This window comes from Molothrus aeneus, chromosome 17 (genome assembly GCF_037042795.1).
Source record: "Molothrus aeneus isolate 106 chromosome 17, BPBGC_Maene_1.0, whole genome shotgun sequence".
NCBI lineage: Eukaryota > Metazoa > Chordata > Aves > Passeriformes > Icteridae > Molothrus > Molothrus aeneus.
The window spans coordinates 4,493,642-4,512,675 of record NC_089662.1 but is presented as its reverse complement, the minus strand read 5'-3'; the positions used below and the strand labels follow the sequence as shown (position 1 = coordinate 4,512,675).

General features: G+C 50.9%; 1 protein-coding gene across 2 annotated transcripts; it reads left to right on the top strand.

Annotated features, from left to right (window-relative positions):
- Nucleotides 1-4,736: 4,736 nt before the first annotated feature.
- SGK2 (serum/glucocorticoid regulated kinase 2) lies at nt 4,737-18,632 on the top strand. Of its 2 annotated transcripts, XM_066561404.1 has the most exons (14): nt 4,737-5,129; nt 10,321-10,390; nt 11,595-11,652; nt 12,105-12,154; nt 12,731-12,788; nt 13,372-13,455; nt 13,763-13,894; nt 14,720-14,832; nt 15,306-15,342; nt 15,866-15,952; nt 17,247-17,342; nt 17,611-17,766; nt 18,128-18,217; nt 18,423-18,632. In XM_066561404.1, exons 1-14 carry the CDS (start codon nt 5,078-5,080, stop codon nt 18,576-18,578), a joined length of 1,239 nt encoding a protein of 412 aa, XP_066417501.1. In that variant the 5' UTR covers nt 4,737-5,077; the 3' UTR covers nt 18,579-18,632. The 2 variants fall into 2 exon arrangements, 1 of the variants encoding a protein (XP_066417501.1); XR_010784652.1 differs by having other exon boundaries at nt 17,611-18,217; nt 18,423-18,456.
- The last annotated feature ends 402 nt before the right edge of the window (nt 18,633-19,034 follow it).

Below are 19,034 nucleotides of genomic sequence, written 5' to 3'. Positions count from 1 at the left end.
GTCATGTGTTGCAACAATCCTCTAAACCTTCTCACTCTGAAAACCAGACGAACAAAGGCCCTCTCTGCACTACCAGGGAACGGATTTATTTCTCTCTGTGTCTTTACAGTTCCTCAGGCACAATGGGGACCTCTATTTGGGCTCATTTCCTGAGACATGAGGGTAATACCAAATCTCTGTTGCCCTCATGCATCCACACAGTTGTGCCTCCCAGTGGGGCCATGGGTGGGAGCTGGAGTGAGGTGAGGGTAGGGCCCACTCCTCCCTGTGTGCAGAGGGCAGGTATGGCTCTGCCTCCTCCTCCTCACACAGGGAGCCAGAGACCTTGCCTGTGGTGGCAGCTGGATACCTCAGCCTCACGAAGTTTGGGTACTCCATATCACATATTCCAGGCTATTTCAGAAAAAGCTTATTTTGGTGGTGGCATCAATGTTCTCCGTCGACTGATTTTGTACATCTTTGGAGTTTGTGTTTCAGGTGAGGAGCTGGAGGTTCCACCAGTGACTCCACCAACACACTCACTGTCAGGCTCTTGTTTGGGCCCCCTCACAGGGATGTGGGACCACTGGTGCTGGGCTCCTGTAGAGGGGAAAGGAGAGGAATGGAGCAAATTAGGAGGGCATGGAGGGCAGTAGATTTTGGATCTAAGAGTGCTCCTCTGGGCTCAGCTCTGATGTGCCCAGAGGTCCTCCTTGGATTCTCAGGTGGTTCTTCCTCTGTATGAGTGGCCCAGGATCCACAGAGCCGGGGACACACAGGGGGCAGAAGGGAGGCTGTAGGACTGTCACACCTGCACAGATCAGGCATGTAAAAGTCCCTGGATTTCTTGCCCCTCAGTGCTGCCAGAGGGCAAGGCTCCCTCTCACCCAGCTCCTTCCTGTCTGGCAAGGTCTGTGGGCTGCTGGGGGATTGGCAGCAGGTCCTGTCCACAGCCAGGAGGTCTTGCTGGAGTTTGGGAGGTGACCCATGCCTCATTACCTCTGCTGGCAGCCAGCATGTGACCCAGCACAGCCTCCGGCAAACAGAGCACTTTGTTCTGACCCTTTGCACTTCCCTGCCAGTTAGCTGCCCTCTAATCCCCCCAAGGAGGGATTTTCCTCTCCCACCCCAGCTCCCTGTGCCTTGGTCCCCTCAGAGAGAGGTCCAGGGTAATAATTTACTGCCTGCCACAAGCCACTCCTTCGGACCTTTTCTTCGACCTTCAGACTGCATTGCCAAAATAAAAACAACGGGAGGGAGAGAGGCACAGGCTGCTCCCACGGCGAGAGTGTGGCAGTGCCCGCCAGCCCTGCTGCTGGATCCCAGGAGCCCTGACTGCAGGTAATGCCCCTTTGCTTTCTCTGCGAGGATTGAGACTTTCCCTTCTTTTAGTGACTGCCTGAAGCCCTTTGGGAGCAGCAGAGGGTGTTGTGAAGGACCTGGCTGGCCTGTGGAAGAGCTGCTCCCCAGGGCCAGCAGCTGGAAGGGGAGGGGGGTTCAGTTCCAGCAGTGGGGTTGTTTCCCAGATGTGGAGAAGTCCAGAGAGGAGATGAGCAGCCTCCTTGCTGCTCCTGCAAACTAGCTGGGAAAATTCGTGGCTTTAGCTTTGCCTCCTCCTGGAAACTTCCATCAAAGGGGCTTCCATCACCCTGCTTGTCCCTGCAGCCCCACAGCAGCTCAGCTGGGTGGGCTCCTGTGGGCAGCACCCATGAGTGCTCCTGATCTGGGTAATTTCAGGAGCAGACAGATCAGCAGAGACCAACTGTACGTCCCCATGGTTCTGGGCCACCCACACATGGAAAGGAGCCTTGGGCTCCACTGGGATTTGCAACCAGCACCAGAAAGGTGAAGTTTACACCAGAATTTTCAGGTTGTGCTGGCTCCTGTGGTCTCCTGGGCAGTGAGAGTCCCTGAGGCTGGGCCTGGGGAAGCTCAGGGGTGTCCAGCAGCCTTCTAACAGAGCATTCCCAAACCCCTCTGGCAGGCAGGGAGGGCTGTTCCTGCTCGGTTCCAGAGCAGGGGAACAGAGCTGGGCTTGGCACATTTCAGGACAGCTCTGCTGCTCTTGTACAGGGGCTCACAGGTCCTGGCAATGTCTTGAGCCCAGCTTGGACTGGGCTGCTCACTGGATGCAGTATGTAGAGCTCTGCTGGAGACAATCTCTAGCTGTGCCAGCTCCAGTTGCTTCCCAGGATTTGCACATGGATGAAAAGGGTTGAACACATGGATTCCATGCAGCAGAGCTGGGGCTGGCGGCTCTCAGGGATGGAGCAGGCAGAGGGGAGGCGTTCCCAGGGACACTGCACCCACAGCTCTCCTGATGAAGCCAGGGCTGTGCCAGCAGCCAGGGGCCTGGGCTTGGGCAGTGCAGCTCTCAGGGCCACTTCTGAGCTGCTAAACTCTGCTCAATGCAGCCAGGAAACTGCCCCTCTGCCCCTTGTCCCCACCAGGTGAGCACACCTGCGGCTTGAGCCAGGGGTGGTGGGCCTGTGTCACACTGACCTGTGCTACAGTGGAAAAGAGGTGTTCACCCCAAAAAACAGGGTTTGGGGTTTGTGGGTTTTGGGTTTGTGGTTGGGGTTTTTTGGGTGGTTTTTTTTTGTTGTTGTTGTCATTTTTTTTTGGTTTTGTTTTGTTTTGTCTTATGTCCCTCAAGCACAGGCTGTAATGTGTCCTGAAGTGCTGCAGGGAAGGAGAAGAGGGGGCAGCAAGCAGCAAGGGCAGCTGAGCCTTTAGCAAGGACAAGGCTGGCCAGGAAGGGTCACTTGCAGTCAGACTGCTTCCAATGGTGTGTTATTTATTCACTGAGATTGTGCCTACAGTTGAAAAGCACTTGGGAGCAAAATAAGTTCCAGCCACCTAATTTAATGGTAATAATAACCACAGAAAATATAAAGGCTTTACAAGAGATCAGTAAGATTCTGCCACACTCATATTTACAGAAACAGAGGCACAAAAAGTGGCAAAAATTGCTCAAACCCACCTTAGCTGTCCTTTGGAATACAAACTTGATCCCCAGTGGTCTCCTCTTATCTCCTTTTTTCAAAACATGGGAAAATATCCCAGCACTTATGTGGGATTCCTTGGCAAAATCAAAGGCAAAGCCTCAGGCAGAGTTTTGCTTTTTGAAGTTGAAAGAAAAATGTAGAGGGAAAAGAAATTTAAAGAGCTGCAATGGTCACCGATAATCTATTTATTCTTTCATGAATTCTCCTAAAAGGAACAAATAGCCTCTGAGCATTTAAAGAACAGCCTATCCTATCCTATCCTATCCTATCCTATCCTATCCTATCCTATCCTATCCTATCCTATCCTATCCCATCTTATCCTAATCTCATTTTAGCTCTTACCCAGCAGAGATAACTGAGTAGCCAAATATTTTAAGCCACCTTTCACTGCAGATCCATGGTCTCTTGCTTTGTGCTCTCTAGACAAGTATTTGTTTTCAGTCTTATCTGGACTTTCCCTGCAACTCCAATTGCTCAGGACCGTGTGGTTCCACTTCAGTGACACTTTTATGATTCTGCTGGAGCTGGAGATATGGATATTGCCAGACAGGGAGATTAGGATTATCTTCCCCTGTAAAACAGCATATAAAACACAGTAAGAGAGAGAGAGAGAGGGTACTTCTCTGTGCATAGAGACAATGGGCTAGACCTGTTTTCCCCACTGGATGTGTCCTGTCCTGGTGAAGCTGCAAATGTGGCTTTGCTGGGATGGTCCTTCCTGGAGGCATCCAACTCAGCCATGGAAGGACCACACAGCCCTTGATCCCTCATAGGGCTTGGGGAAGAGAAAGGCAGCTTCCCTCTCTTGGGAGGAAAGAAAACGTTTCCAAGAATGGAGGCTCTGAGCTATGCAAGCCCAGCTGAAGAAAATCCCTCTCTGTGGCCAGAGTTTGTTTCCCTCATGGTCTGGCCAGGTCCAGGCAGGAGATGTGCACAGAAGGGGTTAAATTGCCCAAGATCTGCTCCTCACCTTTGAACTCAGGTCCAGCCAGAGGTTTTCCTGGCACAGATGTGTTCTCTGGAGGGCAGGGAAACAGCAGCCAGGCACAGAAGAGCAGCAATGCTGGCAAAACCCAGCCCTGACATCAGCAGCTCTCCAGCTCCAGCAGAACTGTTTAATTTTGTCCAGGAGTGTGTGAGTTCTGGGCAGGGGAATGGGCCAAGGTCAGTGCTGCTGTAAGGGGCCATGGTTACCCTGCTGGCACCTGCAGGGACACGTGCCTGTGGGATGTGTGTGCCCTGCAAGTGCTCCCACACTCACAAGTCCCTCCAGTGTGGCACTGAGGGCTCCTGCCATGGGCACAGGCCATGATGGGTGAGGGACAAGAGCTGCTGCAGGAGGGGACTGGCTGTGGGCACACAGGACAGGGCAAGGGCAAAGCCTCACCTTTTACACAGGGCTAGGGCAGGAGGCCAGCCCTGCTCACACCTGCCTGTCCCACTCATGTCATCATGGGGACAACTGCTCACCCTGGTCCCCTCTCCAGGGAGAGTCACAGGGCTCCACAGGCAGAGCCCTGTGCAGCTGCCCCAGGTGTCTGATGTTGAATTTTTGACAAGGACCTGCCCCACAGTGGGGTTCACCCATGGGCCATGTGTCCCTGTGCTTCCAGGGAATGTTTGCCAGGGAGCCACCGGTGTCAGGGCAGTCACCCTGGGTACAGGTAGGGTGAAATGGGGTTCAGCTCCTCAAAAGCCTCTAAACCCCAAATCTTTTCCCAACAGCAGAAATACATGAATTTACCAGGTTTTGGGTAAATTTCTTCTGTGTTACAGGAGCCAAACCTCTCAGCTCTCTTCCATTCCCAAAGTGCTTTGTCACTGGGGTGATGGCAGAGCCCCCAGTAATCTCCCCCAGACTGAGTGGGTGCTGCCCAGAGAGGGCCAGGATCTGTCCCTGTGTCCCAGAGCTGTGTCTGTCTGGCAGTCAGCCAGTGCTGCACCCAAGGACTTGTCTGTGCTCTCACTCCTGTGCCCTTCACCTTTGCAGACAGAGGAACATCTGTGTGCTCTGCTTCCTGAGGACACCCAGAGGCAGCAGCTGAATTCCTGCCCCAGCTGCAAGGAGAGGAGATTCTTTTGGCTGGCTTATGATTGTGGCCTGGATGGAGCCCTCCTCCACTGCCCTGGGCAAGACAAAAGGTAATGCTGCTGGGTGGCACGGTGCCACTGAGCCCTGGGCATGCTGAGGGCATGGAGAAGGCCTCCCCATGGTCTCCCACAAGTGTTGGGCTGCAGAGCCTTCCTGGTGGGCTCCAGCTGGGCTCAGCCTGCTCAGCAAGGGCTGCAGGGAGCCTGGCTCCCATGGGACACACACAGAGGTGGCAGCTTTGCCTCTCACACCTGGCCCTGAGCGACACCCAGCCCTGGAGGGTCAATGATCATCACAGAGGGGGTAGGATGGACAAAACCGACCCAACATCACTTTGTCCATCACTAGTTGTCATCAGATTAGGTGTTTTATGCATTTTAGCTGTTAAAATTTTCCCTACAGGATCCTCCTGCTTTATTCTTCTCTAGATAGAAAGTGGGATTTTAATTAAAGATGTCTTTTTCCATGGAAATTAAAATCAAGTAGATTTTGTTGATAACACTGAGATTTTCATTAGAGAAACAAAAGCAGAAGGCAATGACTAGAAAATATAACTTTAAGAAAATGTAACTGATAAAATTATTCTGAAATTTGGCCATTTCAATGCAAGTGGAGGCAAAGCTGGAAAAAAGAAAAACAAGGGGTCTTCTTAAAGGATGTCAATGCTGATAGCTTGAGAATATTGGGTGAGCAAACAATCAGCTTTTGACCTGAAAGAAGGTGATATTTCAAGCAAAATGCTGCTCCCTCTCCCTCATTACACATGGCACCAAGCACATCAAATGTTCCTGATGATCTCCCCTGGTAGCTGTAATCTAGGGACCTATCCCATGGTGGCCAGCCCTTCTGCTTCCCACAGGGAATGCTGCCACAGCCTGGCTTTTACCTCCTTGCACCCACCACTGAAATTGCTCCAGGAGCTGCTTTCCTGCTGCTGCAGCTGCACACAGAGAGATTTTAATAGGAAACTACAATGGCAGCAAAAAGCAACTGATTTATATTTAATAAAGAGAGAGAAGACATCAGCCCTTCTCCCAGGTCTCCTTTTGCTCAGAGCTCAGTCTCTGGTCTCTTAAACCACCAGGCTCCCCATGTGTTTATGTTTGCAGTTAAGAGTGCTGCAAAGCACCAGCCTGGCTGCAGCCCTCCAGGGTCCCCAGGACACTGTAAAAAGCAGTTTCTTCACGGTTTGACCTGAACCAAATGCCAGTTTTGACCTTCCTCCAAATCACTGGACAGAGGATGAATTTCCAGCTGACTTGTAAAAAATTATTCAGGACACCTGAGCTGCCTGCCAGGCTGCAATTTGCTTCTACACACCACCTGCACCTCTTCCTCCCCACCCATAGTTACCCCTCCCACCTAAATTCTCACTCCTTGGGTACAGCTAGCAGGTGTTTCTTCATCTCTTGCAGCTGGTCAGCTTTTCCTGCTCTATTTAAAGTGCTGCATGAGGCAGCAGTAGTGGTATGATCACTCTGAGGAGTGGTTGTGTTTAGGGGCTAAATGAACTGCTGTAGGAAATAAAGCTCTTCCCCTTTGGGTTTTAGGAAGGAGCTCTGGGCTCCTGGCCTGGCAGGGTGGGCTGGTGCAGGGATGGGGAGTGTGGGGAATGAGAGGTCTCTGTGCTCAGTGCTTGTGGAGTGCTTCCCATGCTTCAGGACTCAGCCTCTGGGAGATGAGCTCCCAGGTATGTTTGATGACTTGTTTTCATAGAATTATTTTTTTGCAAAGTGCTTCAAGCTTTAGCCACGTGCTGTTTTCTTTAAGTTCTGCATGTAGCCTTTCCCTAAAATTTCAAGGATTGGTTGTTTCCAGTTTGTCTTGAGCCAGGGCTGCTTGGCTGATTTCTGCTCTGTTTTGCAGTGTCCCTGGGGTGTAGGGAACAGGATCTGCAGGAGAAAATTGGACAAGCCAGTAGGTCTCCAGAGACTGGCTAAGAAAGCTTCTTGAAATGCAGAAGTTCTTTAAAGTCTTTCCTAACCTCTTCCTGGACTTGCTGTGGTGTCTCAATGGGGATGAAAGTGGAGTTCAGTACTAGCTTGCAGCTCTCTCTTCGATCTGCAGCAGGGGAAAACTTGAGCCTTTTTTTCTCTCCCCTGTAAAAGCACGTGTTTGCAGGAATCTCCCACCTCCCTCCCTGCTCCTCTCTGAGCTGAAACTGGGGCATCTCCCCCTTCAGCTGAGAGTAGCCCCTGTGCTGGGTGAAACCTGTGGGTGCCCTTCCAAACTCTGAGCTTCCTGCACAGCATCACCTGCTGTCCCAGCCCTGCCGGGCTTCTCCAGGCTGGCAGCCAGCCCTTCCCAGAGCAGGAGGGGACGAGGGACTGCCTCGGAGGGGTTTGCAATGTAGGTTAGGCAGGGGAGGCTGCCGAGAGCGGTGACATCGGGGAGGAGGCGGGAGCAGCCCGCAGATGACGAGGCTGTGAGGTTGTGTCTCCGTGCAAGGTACGCCTTGCATTAGTAATGTGTTTGTAGCAAATAACGCTGGGCTGGCATGGGAATGTGGGTCACCACTGCCAGAACTGTGTGAGGAACAGGGAGCTGCTCGTGCTGTGCTGGGAAGCAAGCGTATGTTACTGAGGGATGTGTGGTGGGGGGAGATTTAGCTGCACAAACTGCTCCAACTTGGAAGTAGCAGCTTTCTGTTGTGTGAGTGAGTGCTTCCTGCCTGGGGGGTGCCTGTGGCCGGGAGTTGGGGTGAAATGGTGTTTGAGGAGGGGGGAGTGGGGTGCAGGTGTCTGTGTTCCTGCTGTGTAATAGTCCTGTGATATTGGGGAGCTCCTAGACTTGCTTGCCAATGCTCTCTGTGGCCCTGGCCGTGCCTGGAGCATCCGTGCTGCACCAGCAGGCACGGGGAGGGATGCAGCCGGGCATGGATAACCAAGGATTCCAGCGGATCTTGGTGACCTATTTCTGGTTCTGTTGTTCAGTGTCTGTGCTCAGGAAATCTTTCTGCTTTAGGGGGGTAGGGTTTGTTAGTGATAAGGGAAAGCCTGCTTGGCTGCTTGTGAGATTTAAACCACAAACTAACCTGGTTTTGAAGGTGGACTTGGGCTGGGGAAGGTGGCTCTGAACCTGTGTAGAAAGTGATGTGGGATGGGGCTATACACATCCTATAAATGGGTATGGTACTTCAGTGCCAGAGACTTCAACCTCAGAGCAAGTCCCTTTAATGAAAAAGCTGTGTTGGAAAAGGCTGCTCTTGGTCAGCAGGGACTTGTTGAGTGGCTTCACTTCCAGCAAAGAGGCAGTGGAGCAGAACAGGGCTGGAGGAGGGAGGCATGAATGGGCTGCCAGGCTGGGGGGCTCCTGCCTAGCTGCAGGTTGCTAAAACAGGCTTGTCCAAGCCCCTTGGAGCAAGTCAGGAACTTGTCCTGCATCCTGTGAATACCTCCAGGGCATGTGGATGTGTTTCTATGGCTTTTCCATGTGCTCTCCCAGATGACCAAGATGTGATATCTCTATCTGTACCTGAGTTATTTCCCCTGAGTCTGGGACCAGAACAGAGGCTGCAAGGTGGCCCTAAGGCCAAACCCAAGCTTGTGGGGCTTCAGATTTGAAGGAAATGGGCTGTACCACCTGATGGAGCTGCAGGCAGGGAGCAGGAGTGACGTGCTAGGTTGGGTTGCTCTGGCCAGAGGCTCCTGAGCAGGGATGGGAGCCTTCACTTCTCTCCCTGCTGCTGCCATGTGTAGCTGGGGGCTTGTCCACACACCCCTGTGTGCCCTGTGCCAGCCTCCTCTCAGGCCTGGGTGCTTCAGGGAGTGCTGTCTGCTCAGAGACTGCAGCAGTGGTGTCCCTCTGCTGTGGCCATGAATCTGCCCAGCCTGTCCAGCAGCCCCTGAGGCAGACACTGCCCTGAGGCAGGTGTTGGGTGACCTTCAGCAGCCCTGGGAGAGCCAGGCTGTCAGGGAAAGGACTATGCCCAGTGGGAGGAGATGCCCAGGGCTTGATCTGTCTGGGTGCTGCCTGCATGCTGTCCCTGCTGGTGGCTGCCAGCTGGGACGGGATCTTGGACTTGCTGCAGGGCAAAGTATGGACAAGGTCAGGGGCTCAGACCAGCCCTGATGTTGTAAGTTCTCCCTCTGCATGGTTTTGTGGGCTTTGCTTTAAATTCCCTTTGCCTTTCTTATCCATTCAGTAACTCTAAACCCACAGCTTAGTTTTTTGGCTGCTCATCAGAGCTGCCCCCAAATCCCAGATCTGCTGGTGGGGCCAGCTCAGGGGCTCTCAGGAGTTCCAGGATCCCCTGCCTGTCAGATCCACCATCCATGCAGGAAGGGCTCTGTTATGGGCTTGTTTGCCTCAAGACACATTGTCCTACAAAATCCTTGCCCAGGGAGACAGGTTCTGGCAATTGGTGCTCTCCATTCCTTGGTCTGTAGAAGAGCTATTCCAGGCTGACAGCTTGCTTGTGTCTACAAAGCCCCTTCTTTTTAGATGGGGAAGGAAAGGCATATTTCTGTGAATGTTTTGATCCTGGCTTTCGCTTCAGTGGCAGAAGTGAGGAGTAAAACTGAGTCTTGAAATACTTTTGCTATCTACTCCTAAACAAAACAAGGAACTCCTCTGTACAGGCTGCACTCCTTGGGCTTCCCTCTGGCTCAGCCTGTGCAGCAGGGAGCAGGCTCAGGGCTTCCTCTCTGTGGAGAGAGAGGTGATGATGATGATGAGTGGTGGGAACTGCCTGCACAGCTGAGCAGCAGCGATGCTCCATGGTGGGAATCCCAGCTTCTGGCACTGGCTATGTGTCCTTGGGCAAGCCACTGCTGTGATGTGTGTGTGCTGGCTTACCTCCTGCAGGGCCTGAAAGGTTTCATTCATGTCCCTAATTACTCACAGAGTCCTGAATGGAAGGGACAGTGGATGTGCCAAGTGTGTGACGTATCCCAGTACAACCTCATCCTTGTAAGCACTCTCCTTGTCCCCCCTGGGGACACGGGGTGGCTCAGAAAGGCTTGACAGTGGTGCTTCAGCCTGAGTCCCCTTGGCCACCAGAGAGGGTGTCTGTTTTGTGGCACTCATGCCTGTCCTGTGAGCTATTGAGGGCTCCTGGTGAGGCTGGGAGGGAAGATGTCCTGGTTCCTATAATTTCCTGGTTATTTTGGTATGTGAGTGGAAGGGGGAGGAGGGTGGCTGTGGAGAGAAGAGCAAGGTCAGTGAAGAACAAATGTGCCTCTGTGCACTTGTGATCACGCTGCCAGCTAATCGGCTTCGGTGCTCCAACTTTGCTCCCAGAACTCATCAAGCACGGCCGGGAGAGGATAGAACAAACCATCAAGGCCTCTGGCTCCAGGCTCTGCTCATAGTGAGTATGAACCCCTCCCAGTGGGATGGGAGCCCTTTAACAGCTCAGCTGATAACCCCTGTGCTGGCTGGCTGGTGGATGGAGCTGGCTGGCACCGGGCAGATGTGGGCAGTCCCTGGCACAGCTGCCAGCATCCGCTGCTGCCTGGCAGCTCCTGCCATGCCCAGCCTGGCTGTGCAGGAGGGGTTTCTGTGGGATGGCTGGGGGTCTGTGCCTGGTGGTGTGTGGGGGCAGAGAGTGGGAGCACCCACAGGTGAGATGTGGGGAGGCTGGTGGGGTCTTTGGGCCCCCTTTTTGGGAGGGGTGGGGCAGAGGGTGGCTGTGGGGGTGAGAGCCTTCAGAGCAGATGTAGTGTGGTGGGGCTGAGGGGGGGTCTAAGCTCTCTGGGGCAGGGGAGAAGGGAGCAGAGCTCCCATGTCATCTTCTTAATTCTGGCTTTTGCAAAGAGCATAGAGGAACCCCTAAAACAAAAGGGAGGAATCTCTGAGGCAAGGCCCACCCATCCCCAGTGATGGTCAGGCAGGATGGATCTGAACCAACAAGTGTTTAAGTCTGGCTTCTTCAGCCCCAGCAAAAGCTGCACCAGGCAGACAAGAGGTCTTTAATGCCTCTGCTCACCAAGCCTGCCCTGGCTGCCATGGCAGCTCCTCTTCCCTGCAATGTCAACATCCCTGACCTGCCCTGGTCTGACCTGGCCTGGGCAGTGGCCTCTGGTTGCTGCCAGCCCCATGGACCGTGGTGCCTGGACCCAGCTGGACTCTCCTGGCTGCCCTGTGGGGATACTCACTGGGCTGCAGCATCCCTGTGCAGTGAGGAGGGGGCTGCATCTGCCTGGAGAGGGGTCTGGCCATGGCCAGGAGAGCTGTGACTTCCCCTGGCCTGGTGCTGTGTTGCTGCTGGGGCTGTGCTGGCCCCCGTGTGCTTGTGCAGCTTCTGCTATTGGGAGTTGGGGGCCAATATTAGATATTCACCCAGGAGCCCTGCTTCCCTGATCTCCTGACAGCACACACCATTCCCTGCCTCCCCCAGAGTGTGGGTATCCCAGCCTTTGGGGGTAGCAGTGCTGGGGAGCTCAGCTGAGCCCTCCTGTGATGGAATGGGTGCACACACTGGGGTTTGCACTACTCCCCTGCAAGTTAATGGTGTGAAGCTGTTCCTCTCTCAGATTTTGTACTCAACACTGACTTCCTCTTCTTTTCCCAAGTGCTGAGCGAGTTGTTTTTTTAATGGATCGTTCCCGGAGCCCAGACAAAAGCACCCAGGTGAGCTCATGGCTCTGAACAAGCAAATCCTCACCTTTGGGACAAAGGGGGCTGGTGCCTTTAGATTAAAAACAAGAAAAGAGCCTGTGTTAGCCTGCTGGGAGTCTTGCTGCTGCCCTGTCCTGTGGATGATGCTGGGTGTGGGAAAAGAGCAGGGAGGCCCTTTTGGACAAGGCATGATGTTCCCAGAGTCTGGGGACAGTAAGATTCCTAGGGAACAGGAGGAAGAGCGTGTGTGTGTGTGTGTATGCATCCTCTTCTCTTTGGGAAGAGAGAGGCTGCAGCTCTGTGGTGCTGTGTGTGCATAAGCCATCTAGAGAGACCTTAAATATTTGCTGAAGTATCCACTGGGTGTTTATCAATGGCTCTGTGTGAGGGTTGCTGTGCTGAGGAAGGGAAAACCCAACCTGCAGCATAATCCTTGTGACTAAAATTCTTCTTAACTTCTCTAGCCTTCAACACCAACTGACAACATCAACCTCGGACCTTCTGCTAACCCCAAGTAAGCTCCCTGCAAAGCCAGGTAGGGTGTGGAGTGGGAAGAGATTTGACAGGGAGATGCAGATGATCCCTGTGTGTCCCAGGGTGGTGTCTGCAGGAGCCTGGACAATTACATTTCTTGGCCTTTAACACCACATGTGCCACTAATGCACCAGCTTCCAAGGCTAAGCTGTAGCTGGTACTTATTATAATCATCCTCTCCTGGCCATGTCTATAGGCCCTTGTCCCTTTTCTTTTGAGAGGTAGTAAAGGAAGGTCTTCCTTGTCACTGCTGGCTTCCTGACTGTCTTTCTCTAGAAACAGGCACAAACTGTGTCCCCTGTAAGGGCATCTCTTTGTCCTTACAGATGCTGTCACTGCTGCTGCCTTCAGCCCCAGGTTGCTCATGCTCTGCAGGGTGCACTGACACACACAGTGTGAATCCTGAGCTGCCTGGGAGCGAGGGTCACCCACCAGTGCCCTTTAATCCCTTTCACAAACACTCATTTTTCCAAGCAGGAACTCTGCTTTGATGGTGGTGTTACTGTTGCGTGTTTCTCTCCCAGAAACATTAACTTGTTTCATTCTTGCCCAACAGTGCCAAGCCAACAGACTTTGACTTCCTGAAGGTTATTGGCAAAGGAAGCTTTGGAAAGGTAAGTGGGCTTGTGCAGGTGGGCTGTAGCTGTTTGCAGGCAGCTTGGCAGGAAAATGTGTTGCTGAAGGAGTTTCTGGCTGTGTCCTATGCTTGCACCTCTCCTGAGGTGTTTGGCCTGAGTGGGACTGAGATGAAATAAAACCTGAGACACTATTACTAACAGTCCATTCTAACTTTAAGGTCCTTCAACCTCTCTAAGGACTGAAGAGTGAGGTGTTTTGTGCTCAGGGTGGTGATGGTCAAGAGCACTGCTTGATTCAAAATAAGTTTCAAACTTGTTCAGCACAAGATCTCCAGAGAAACCTTGGAGACAGGCAGGATTCACTTTAAGTGAGACTAGCCCCAAATGCTCCAAAACTATTTTCTATTGGGTGTCTAGGGAATATATGTGGAGATATTGAGTGCTTATCTTCTGGCAATGAAAAAGTGCTGGGAATTGAGAGGGCTGGAGCTTGATCTTTAAAACCCTGTAGCTGGCCCTCTGAAGTAGTTTTCTGTGTATAATCACTCACAAGAGTGTTAAACTAATGAGGACACACTGACCAAGGTGAGACAGCTGTGACCAGGACCTTCTGTTGCAGGTTCTCCTGGCCAAACGCAAGTGTGATGGAACTTTTTATGCAGTCAAAGTCTTGCACAAGAAAACCATCCTCAAGAAAAAGGAGGTATGTCTGCTCTCCTGGGCTGTTCTGGAAATTGTGGTTGGTGTATGGGCTCTCTGGATAATGCAATTGGGATACCTGGCATTCAGGTAGGCACTTCTCATGTTAAACATGGATCTGGCTGTGCCATGAGAACAAAAGAGCAGAGATTAATTAGGTCAGATAGGAGGGAATGGTTCTCTTTTGGGGGCTGGAAATGACCCTGGTGGGCTCCCAGCTTCCACCTGCTTTGAAAGCATCACTGAGCCCTTAGGGCAGGCTGGGCTGGATCCTTGCCTGAATCCTTAATGCTTTGTCTGCTTCTTGATAGCAAAACCACATCATGGCAGAACGCAACGTGCTCCTGAAAAATGTCAAGCACCCCTTCCTTGTGGGACTCCATTATTCCTTCCAGACCTCAGAGAAGCTTTATTTTGTGCTTGACTATGTAAATGGAGGAGAGGTGAGTGCATTTCCAGGCTTTGTTTTAATCCTTTTTGGTCCTTCACAAACATGCTGCTTTATTTAAAATTTTCTTGTCAGAAGATAATGATGTTGAGTGATAACGTTGTTTTGACTGCTGGCAAGGAGCAGCCAGGAACACCTGGCAGGATACCTCACCTCTAAATTGAGCCAAGATCTTGCTGGCTATTATCTGAGTCAGATGACTTCCAAAGTAAAGATTCTGAGAAAAGCAGTAATGGGGCATTTTAAAATTCTATGGAGAATATGGGAAATACTGGCATCAGTGAGGTTCAGGGAAACCCCCTTGTTGGCCAGCTCTGGATCTGTGTCTAGTGGTTAGGGATGATGCCATTGCAACTTTCTAGACTTTTTCTGTCCTGTGGAAGTTTACTTTTCTCAGCTGTCTTTCTGTGCCATCTGAAACTGGGTGGGAGATATTGTTAAGGTGGATATCTTGCTCAAATCAAGTTCATGTTGGGGATCTTTGCACGTTCAGCTCTCTGCACATGTATCATTTCTCATGGCCATACTACCACTGTAATCAGCCTGTGGGTTGTAATAAGCTAGGAGCTTAACCAGATCAGCAGATGATGGGGGGGTTTGAGAATTAATTATTAATTTTTGGGAATGATCAGGAGGAGAAACAAAACCTTTTTAGAGAGGTGTTTGGATTGCTTAAATTCACTTGGCTTGGGCATGTTTCATGCTGTTAATGTGCTACCTGCTGCAAATCACTTTTCACTTATGTACCTGGCTTTGAGCCTTGCTCCAGATTAGCCTTCATGTATTTGGAGACATGATCAACCCTCTCACCTTCCTGTAGCTCTTCTTCCACTTGCAAAGGGAGCGCTGCTTCCGTGAGCCCCGGGCCCGGTTCTACGCCGCAGAAGTGGCCAGTGCCATTGGGTACCTGCATTCCCTAAACATCATCTACAGGTAAGGCAGGGGCTCCAAGCCTCCTCAGGCAGGGGGTTGCAGTGTTGGCAGGGAAAGGGATTCACTGGGCAAGTGAAATGCAGGATGGAGTAGCTGAAGAACGTCCTAGCCCAGACAAGACTGTGCTGTGGTGCTTTACCCTGCAAGACCTGATGGGCAATAAACCACTCTTTCCCCTTCCCAGATCAGTCTGAGGGTATTAAGTTTAAAGACATAAAATAAACCTGGCTCAATAAGAAATCATCTCTCAGTAACAATTTATGCATGGAAATGCAGGCTAACACCTGATCCTGTGTGAAAGCAGCCAATTTATGTTTCCATGTATATATACTGATGGGTGTCTGCAATTTGGGAAGGTCTTGGTGATCTGGGTTGGGAGGCTTTGTTAGCTCCTGATCTTAGCTGGTGCTGTTTCACATCCATGTTTTCTAAGTATCTGGCCAAATCTGCTCAAGCAACATTTTGTCTTGCAGGGACTTAAAGCCTGAGAACATCCTCCTGGATTGCCAGGTATATTCACAAGCAGAGGGCTGTGGCTCTGCAAGCTGGACTACAGCTGACATGATGGCATGGATTTTGTTTGTCTGCCCCACTGCACTTCTGTGCACATCCTGGAGGGATGAGAGGGCTTGCCCTCTGAAGAACTGCATGGTTTTGGGGCTCATTCCCAGAAGATGGGACCTGGCCTGTGGGGGGGATCACGGTGGTGAAGAGCAGGTCACTGCTGCAGCTCTGGTGGTGGCTGTTACACAAATTGGCTCTGGGATAAAGCAGCAGAAAATCACAGCAGTGCTGCAGCTCTTCATGGCTTCCTAGCTGTAGACAAATAAAAAATAAGAAGAAATCTAGACTTCATTTTTTCTACAGGCTCTTGTAGTACCTGTACTACAAGATGAACATAATGGGAGGGAGGGGAGGCAGATGAGCAGTGGGAAGCCAAAACTCACATGAGATGTAATGCATAGGCAAATCTTGGAAAATCTGTCTCCTCTCCATAAAGAGTGGCACAAGCCAAAATTTCTCTTTTCTTTAGGGACACATAGTATTGACAGACTTTGGACTCTGCAAAGAAGGAATGGAGCAAGAGGAGACAACTTCTACCTTTTGTGGCACTCCTGAGGTACTCCATGTGCTGGGGCTTTGCTGAGACCTGGGGGCTGGAAACCTTCAGACACTTGGTGCTCTGGGTCTTGGGCTTATGTGGCACCTCAAAAAAATATGGGTTCTCTGAGGCTGTCATCCTGGAGCTGGAGTTCAGATAAGGCCTTCCCTATCCAGCAGACAGTCACTCCAAAATTGCTGTGTTGTTACAGGTATGAGTGAGCTATTGGGGCAAGGGTTCATGCACTTGGAAAACTTGGAAATGGCCAGGCTTGTGAAAATAGCTGGGGAGTGGAGACAACCTGGTCCTTGGGAGCAGGACTGCTGATTGTTTACCTGCTCTGAGACCCCAGTGGTGCAGAACAAGGAGCCTGCTGGTACTGCCATGCACAGGACCTTGCTGTGCTCTCCTGTGTGGCCTTGGTGCATGCAGGAGCTGCAGAATGCCCTGTGCAGAGGAAGGGAGCAGGCTCCCCCCTGGAATGCAAACACTGCTCAGAGGGGAGGAAATGCCTTTCCTCCAGTGCACTCCAAGTGGGTTTTGTGAAAACCTATTTCCAGTCTGGCTTCTTGGAAGCTTTTTTGCCTGCTTCTTACTGAGCCTGGGGATTTTGGTAGAATTTCAGCCTCGGTAATATACCTGTCCTGCTGCTTTCCCCAGGCAGCTTGACAAAGGGGCTGTAAACATGGCACCTTTGAGCCTTCAAGCTCAGCAGAAGTGGGCAGGAATTTCCCTCCTTTTTCAGTGAGGTTTCACTTATGCAATAGCACAGCATGAACCAAGCAGGAATGTTTAAGCTTTGTTTTCCAGTTTTGGTGTGTGATGGTGTTTTCCTGTTCTAGACAGAGCCTGACAGTACACAGAGGTAATTCTGTGGGAAACTCTGCAGGCTGCTCCATTTCTTGCCTGTTGCTCCTTGATGGTGCCTCTTGGTAGTTTTGCTGCTTTGGACAGACTTACTGGGGCTGAAAACTGCAGCTTTTTCAAAAATACAGGGTTTTTTTTTAGAGGTGTGTTGTCTCTAGTGGGACAGGATTGCTGGCTGCATTCTGGCAGGTACCAAATGCTTGTAGAAGTCCTCTCAAGGAAGAGAACCTCCTGTAGCCTGCCAGGACACTTTGAGGGCTTTGGTAGGTGTCTCTCAACCCCAGTGCTCCAAAGCAAGTGGAGAGTTTATTGGATAATACTAGGAAAAGCATCTGTGTTACTCTTAATGCATTTGCTCAACTTGAGCTGCAGCCAGGTTTGGGACTAAGGAGGGCAAAGCCCTTCCTTTATAATTTGACTCCAATATTTCCTTCTGACTTCCCAGTATCTGGCTCCTGAGGTGCTAAAGAAGCAGCCCTATGACAGGACAGTAGACTGGTGGTGCCTAGGAGCTGTCCTCTATGAAATGCTCTTTGGACTGGTAAGTTTGGAAATGGGCTGGTTTACTTTACATAGTGGAAATTCGATTTGCAAAAGCTGTGGTGTGAGGTTGGTCTGGTGTTCATGAGGTATTTGATAGATAACTAAATCCTGAATTAATGATCTGGTCCAACCCTACCACTGCCCTTTTGAGCAGAGGTGTGGCAGTTCTCCATCTGCTCACTGCAGGACTCTTTTTGACCTGCAATGTGTGGCTCCTTCTGGTAGCTCAGGTTTTACCTGGCTGCTTCTCCTCTCTTTCAAATTAGCCTCCTTTCTACAGCCGGGATGTGTCTCAGATGTATGACAACATTCTGCACAAGCCACTACAGATCCAAGGAACCAAGACTGTGGCAGCTTGTGACATCCTTCAGGGACTTCTCCACAAGGACCAGAAGAGGAGGCTGGGTGCCAAAACAGACTTTGTATGTGGCCTTCACTATGAGCAGGAGGAAAGATGGGGAAATTTCTATTCAGAGCATTTCTTTCATAACAGCACTTGCTTGGAAAAACCCTCCCACACAGTCTGTCCCTTCAGCCTCCTACAAGGAACACATGGGGTTCACTTGGATTTCCAAAGGGAGAGGGGTGGTGGCCAGCTAAGGACACCAGTGTGTGATGGGTCATTTCCCTTTGGGGGATTCCTGAACCAGGACCCTCATGTATTAAGGATTTGTGGATATGAGTATGTGGGAACTTCAAGTCAACCACTTAAAGCTGTGAGACCAGGTGCTGGAAAATGAGGGTTGGCAGAAAATTGACTTTTCCTTCCTGCTTTCTGTGCAGCTTGAGATAAAGAGCCATGTATTCTTCAGCCCAATAAACTGGGATGATTTATATCACAAGAGGATTACTCCTCCATTCAACCCCAATGTGGTAAGTGGGTAATTCTGTCTGTTTTACAGAAGGGATCATCTCTAAATATCTCACACTGATGCTGAGGGTTCTGAGGTGTGGGTTGGGACCTGCAGATGCAGTGCTGATGGCTCTTTTGGAAGAGCAGCTGTGTTGGGCTGTCTGAACACAAGGGTCTGGTTTGGGTCTGCTCCCTCAATGATTGTGTGTCTGCTCCTTGGCTTAGGCTGGCCCAGCTGATCTGAGACACTTTGATCCTGAGTTCACCCAGGAAGCCATCTCTGCCTCCATCACCCGCACGCCTGACCTGGCAGCCAGCAGCTCCAGTGCCTCAGATGCATTTTTAGGATTTTCATATGCACCAACTGAAGAGGACATTTAAGTTTTACAAAGGCTTTGTCAAGCCATATTTTAAATGAATGGGTTTTATGGGTTTTTGTGGTTGTGGTTTTTTTTTTTTTTTTCCTTTTGAGAGGTTTGGTACTGTCCTTTGCTCATGGTTTAAGGAAATTGGCACTAACACACTAACTGGCTGGGATGGAACAGAGCTCTTAATTTTTGCTGTTTGGTGGATTTTTTCCCTAAATGAATGCTTCCCTCTCAGGAAAGTGGCAAACTGACTATGATTTTCCCTGAGTGTCTTGTGCTACTTGGCAGAATTGTATTCACTCTGTGGTTATATTTATGGTTGAGGTATGTGCCATCATTCACATCAACAGCCATGTCCCTGTGACTGGACACATTTATTTTACTTTTTTTTTTTTTTGTGGAGTTATGCTCAGCTATGCCCAATGTCTTTCTCAAAGCCCTCAACAGAAAAGGAAACTCTTCACATCAC

Coding starts and splice junctions, on each gene's coding strand:
- SGK2 (XM_066561404.1), top strand. CDS start 5,078: ATGATTGTGGCCTGGATGGAGCCCTCCTCCACTGCCCTGGGCAAGACA. Junction 10,391..11,594: donor GGCTCCAGGCTCTGCTCATA/GTGAGTATGAAC, acceptor TCTTTTCCCAAG/TGCTGAGCGAGTTGTTTTTT. Junction 15,953..17,246: donor CCTTTTGTGGCACTCCTGAG/GTACTCCATGTG, acceptor CTGACTTCCCAG/TATCTGGCTCCTGAGGTGCT.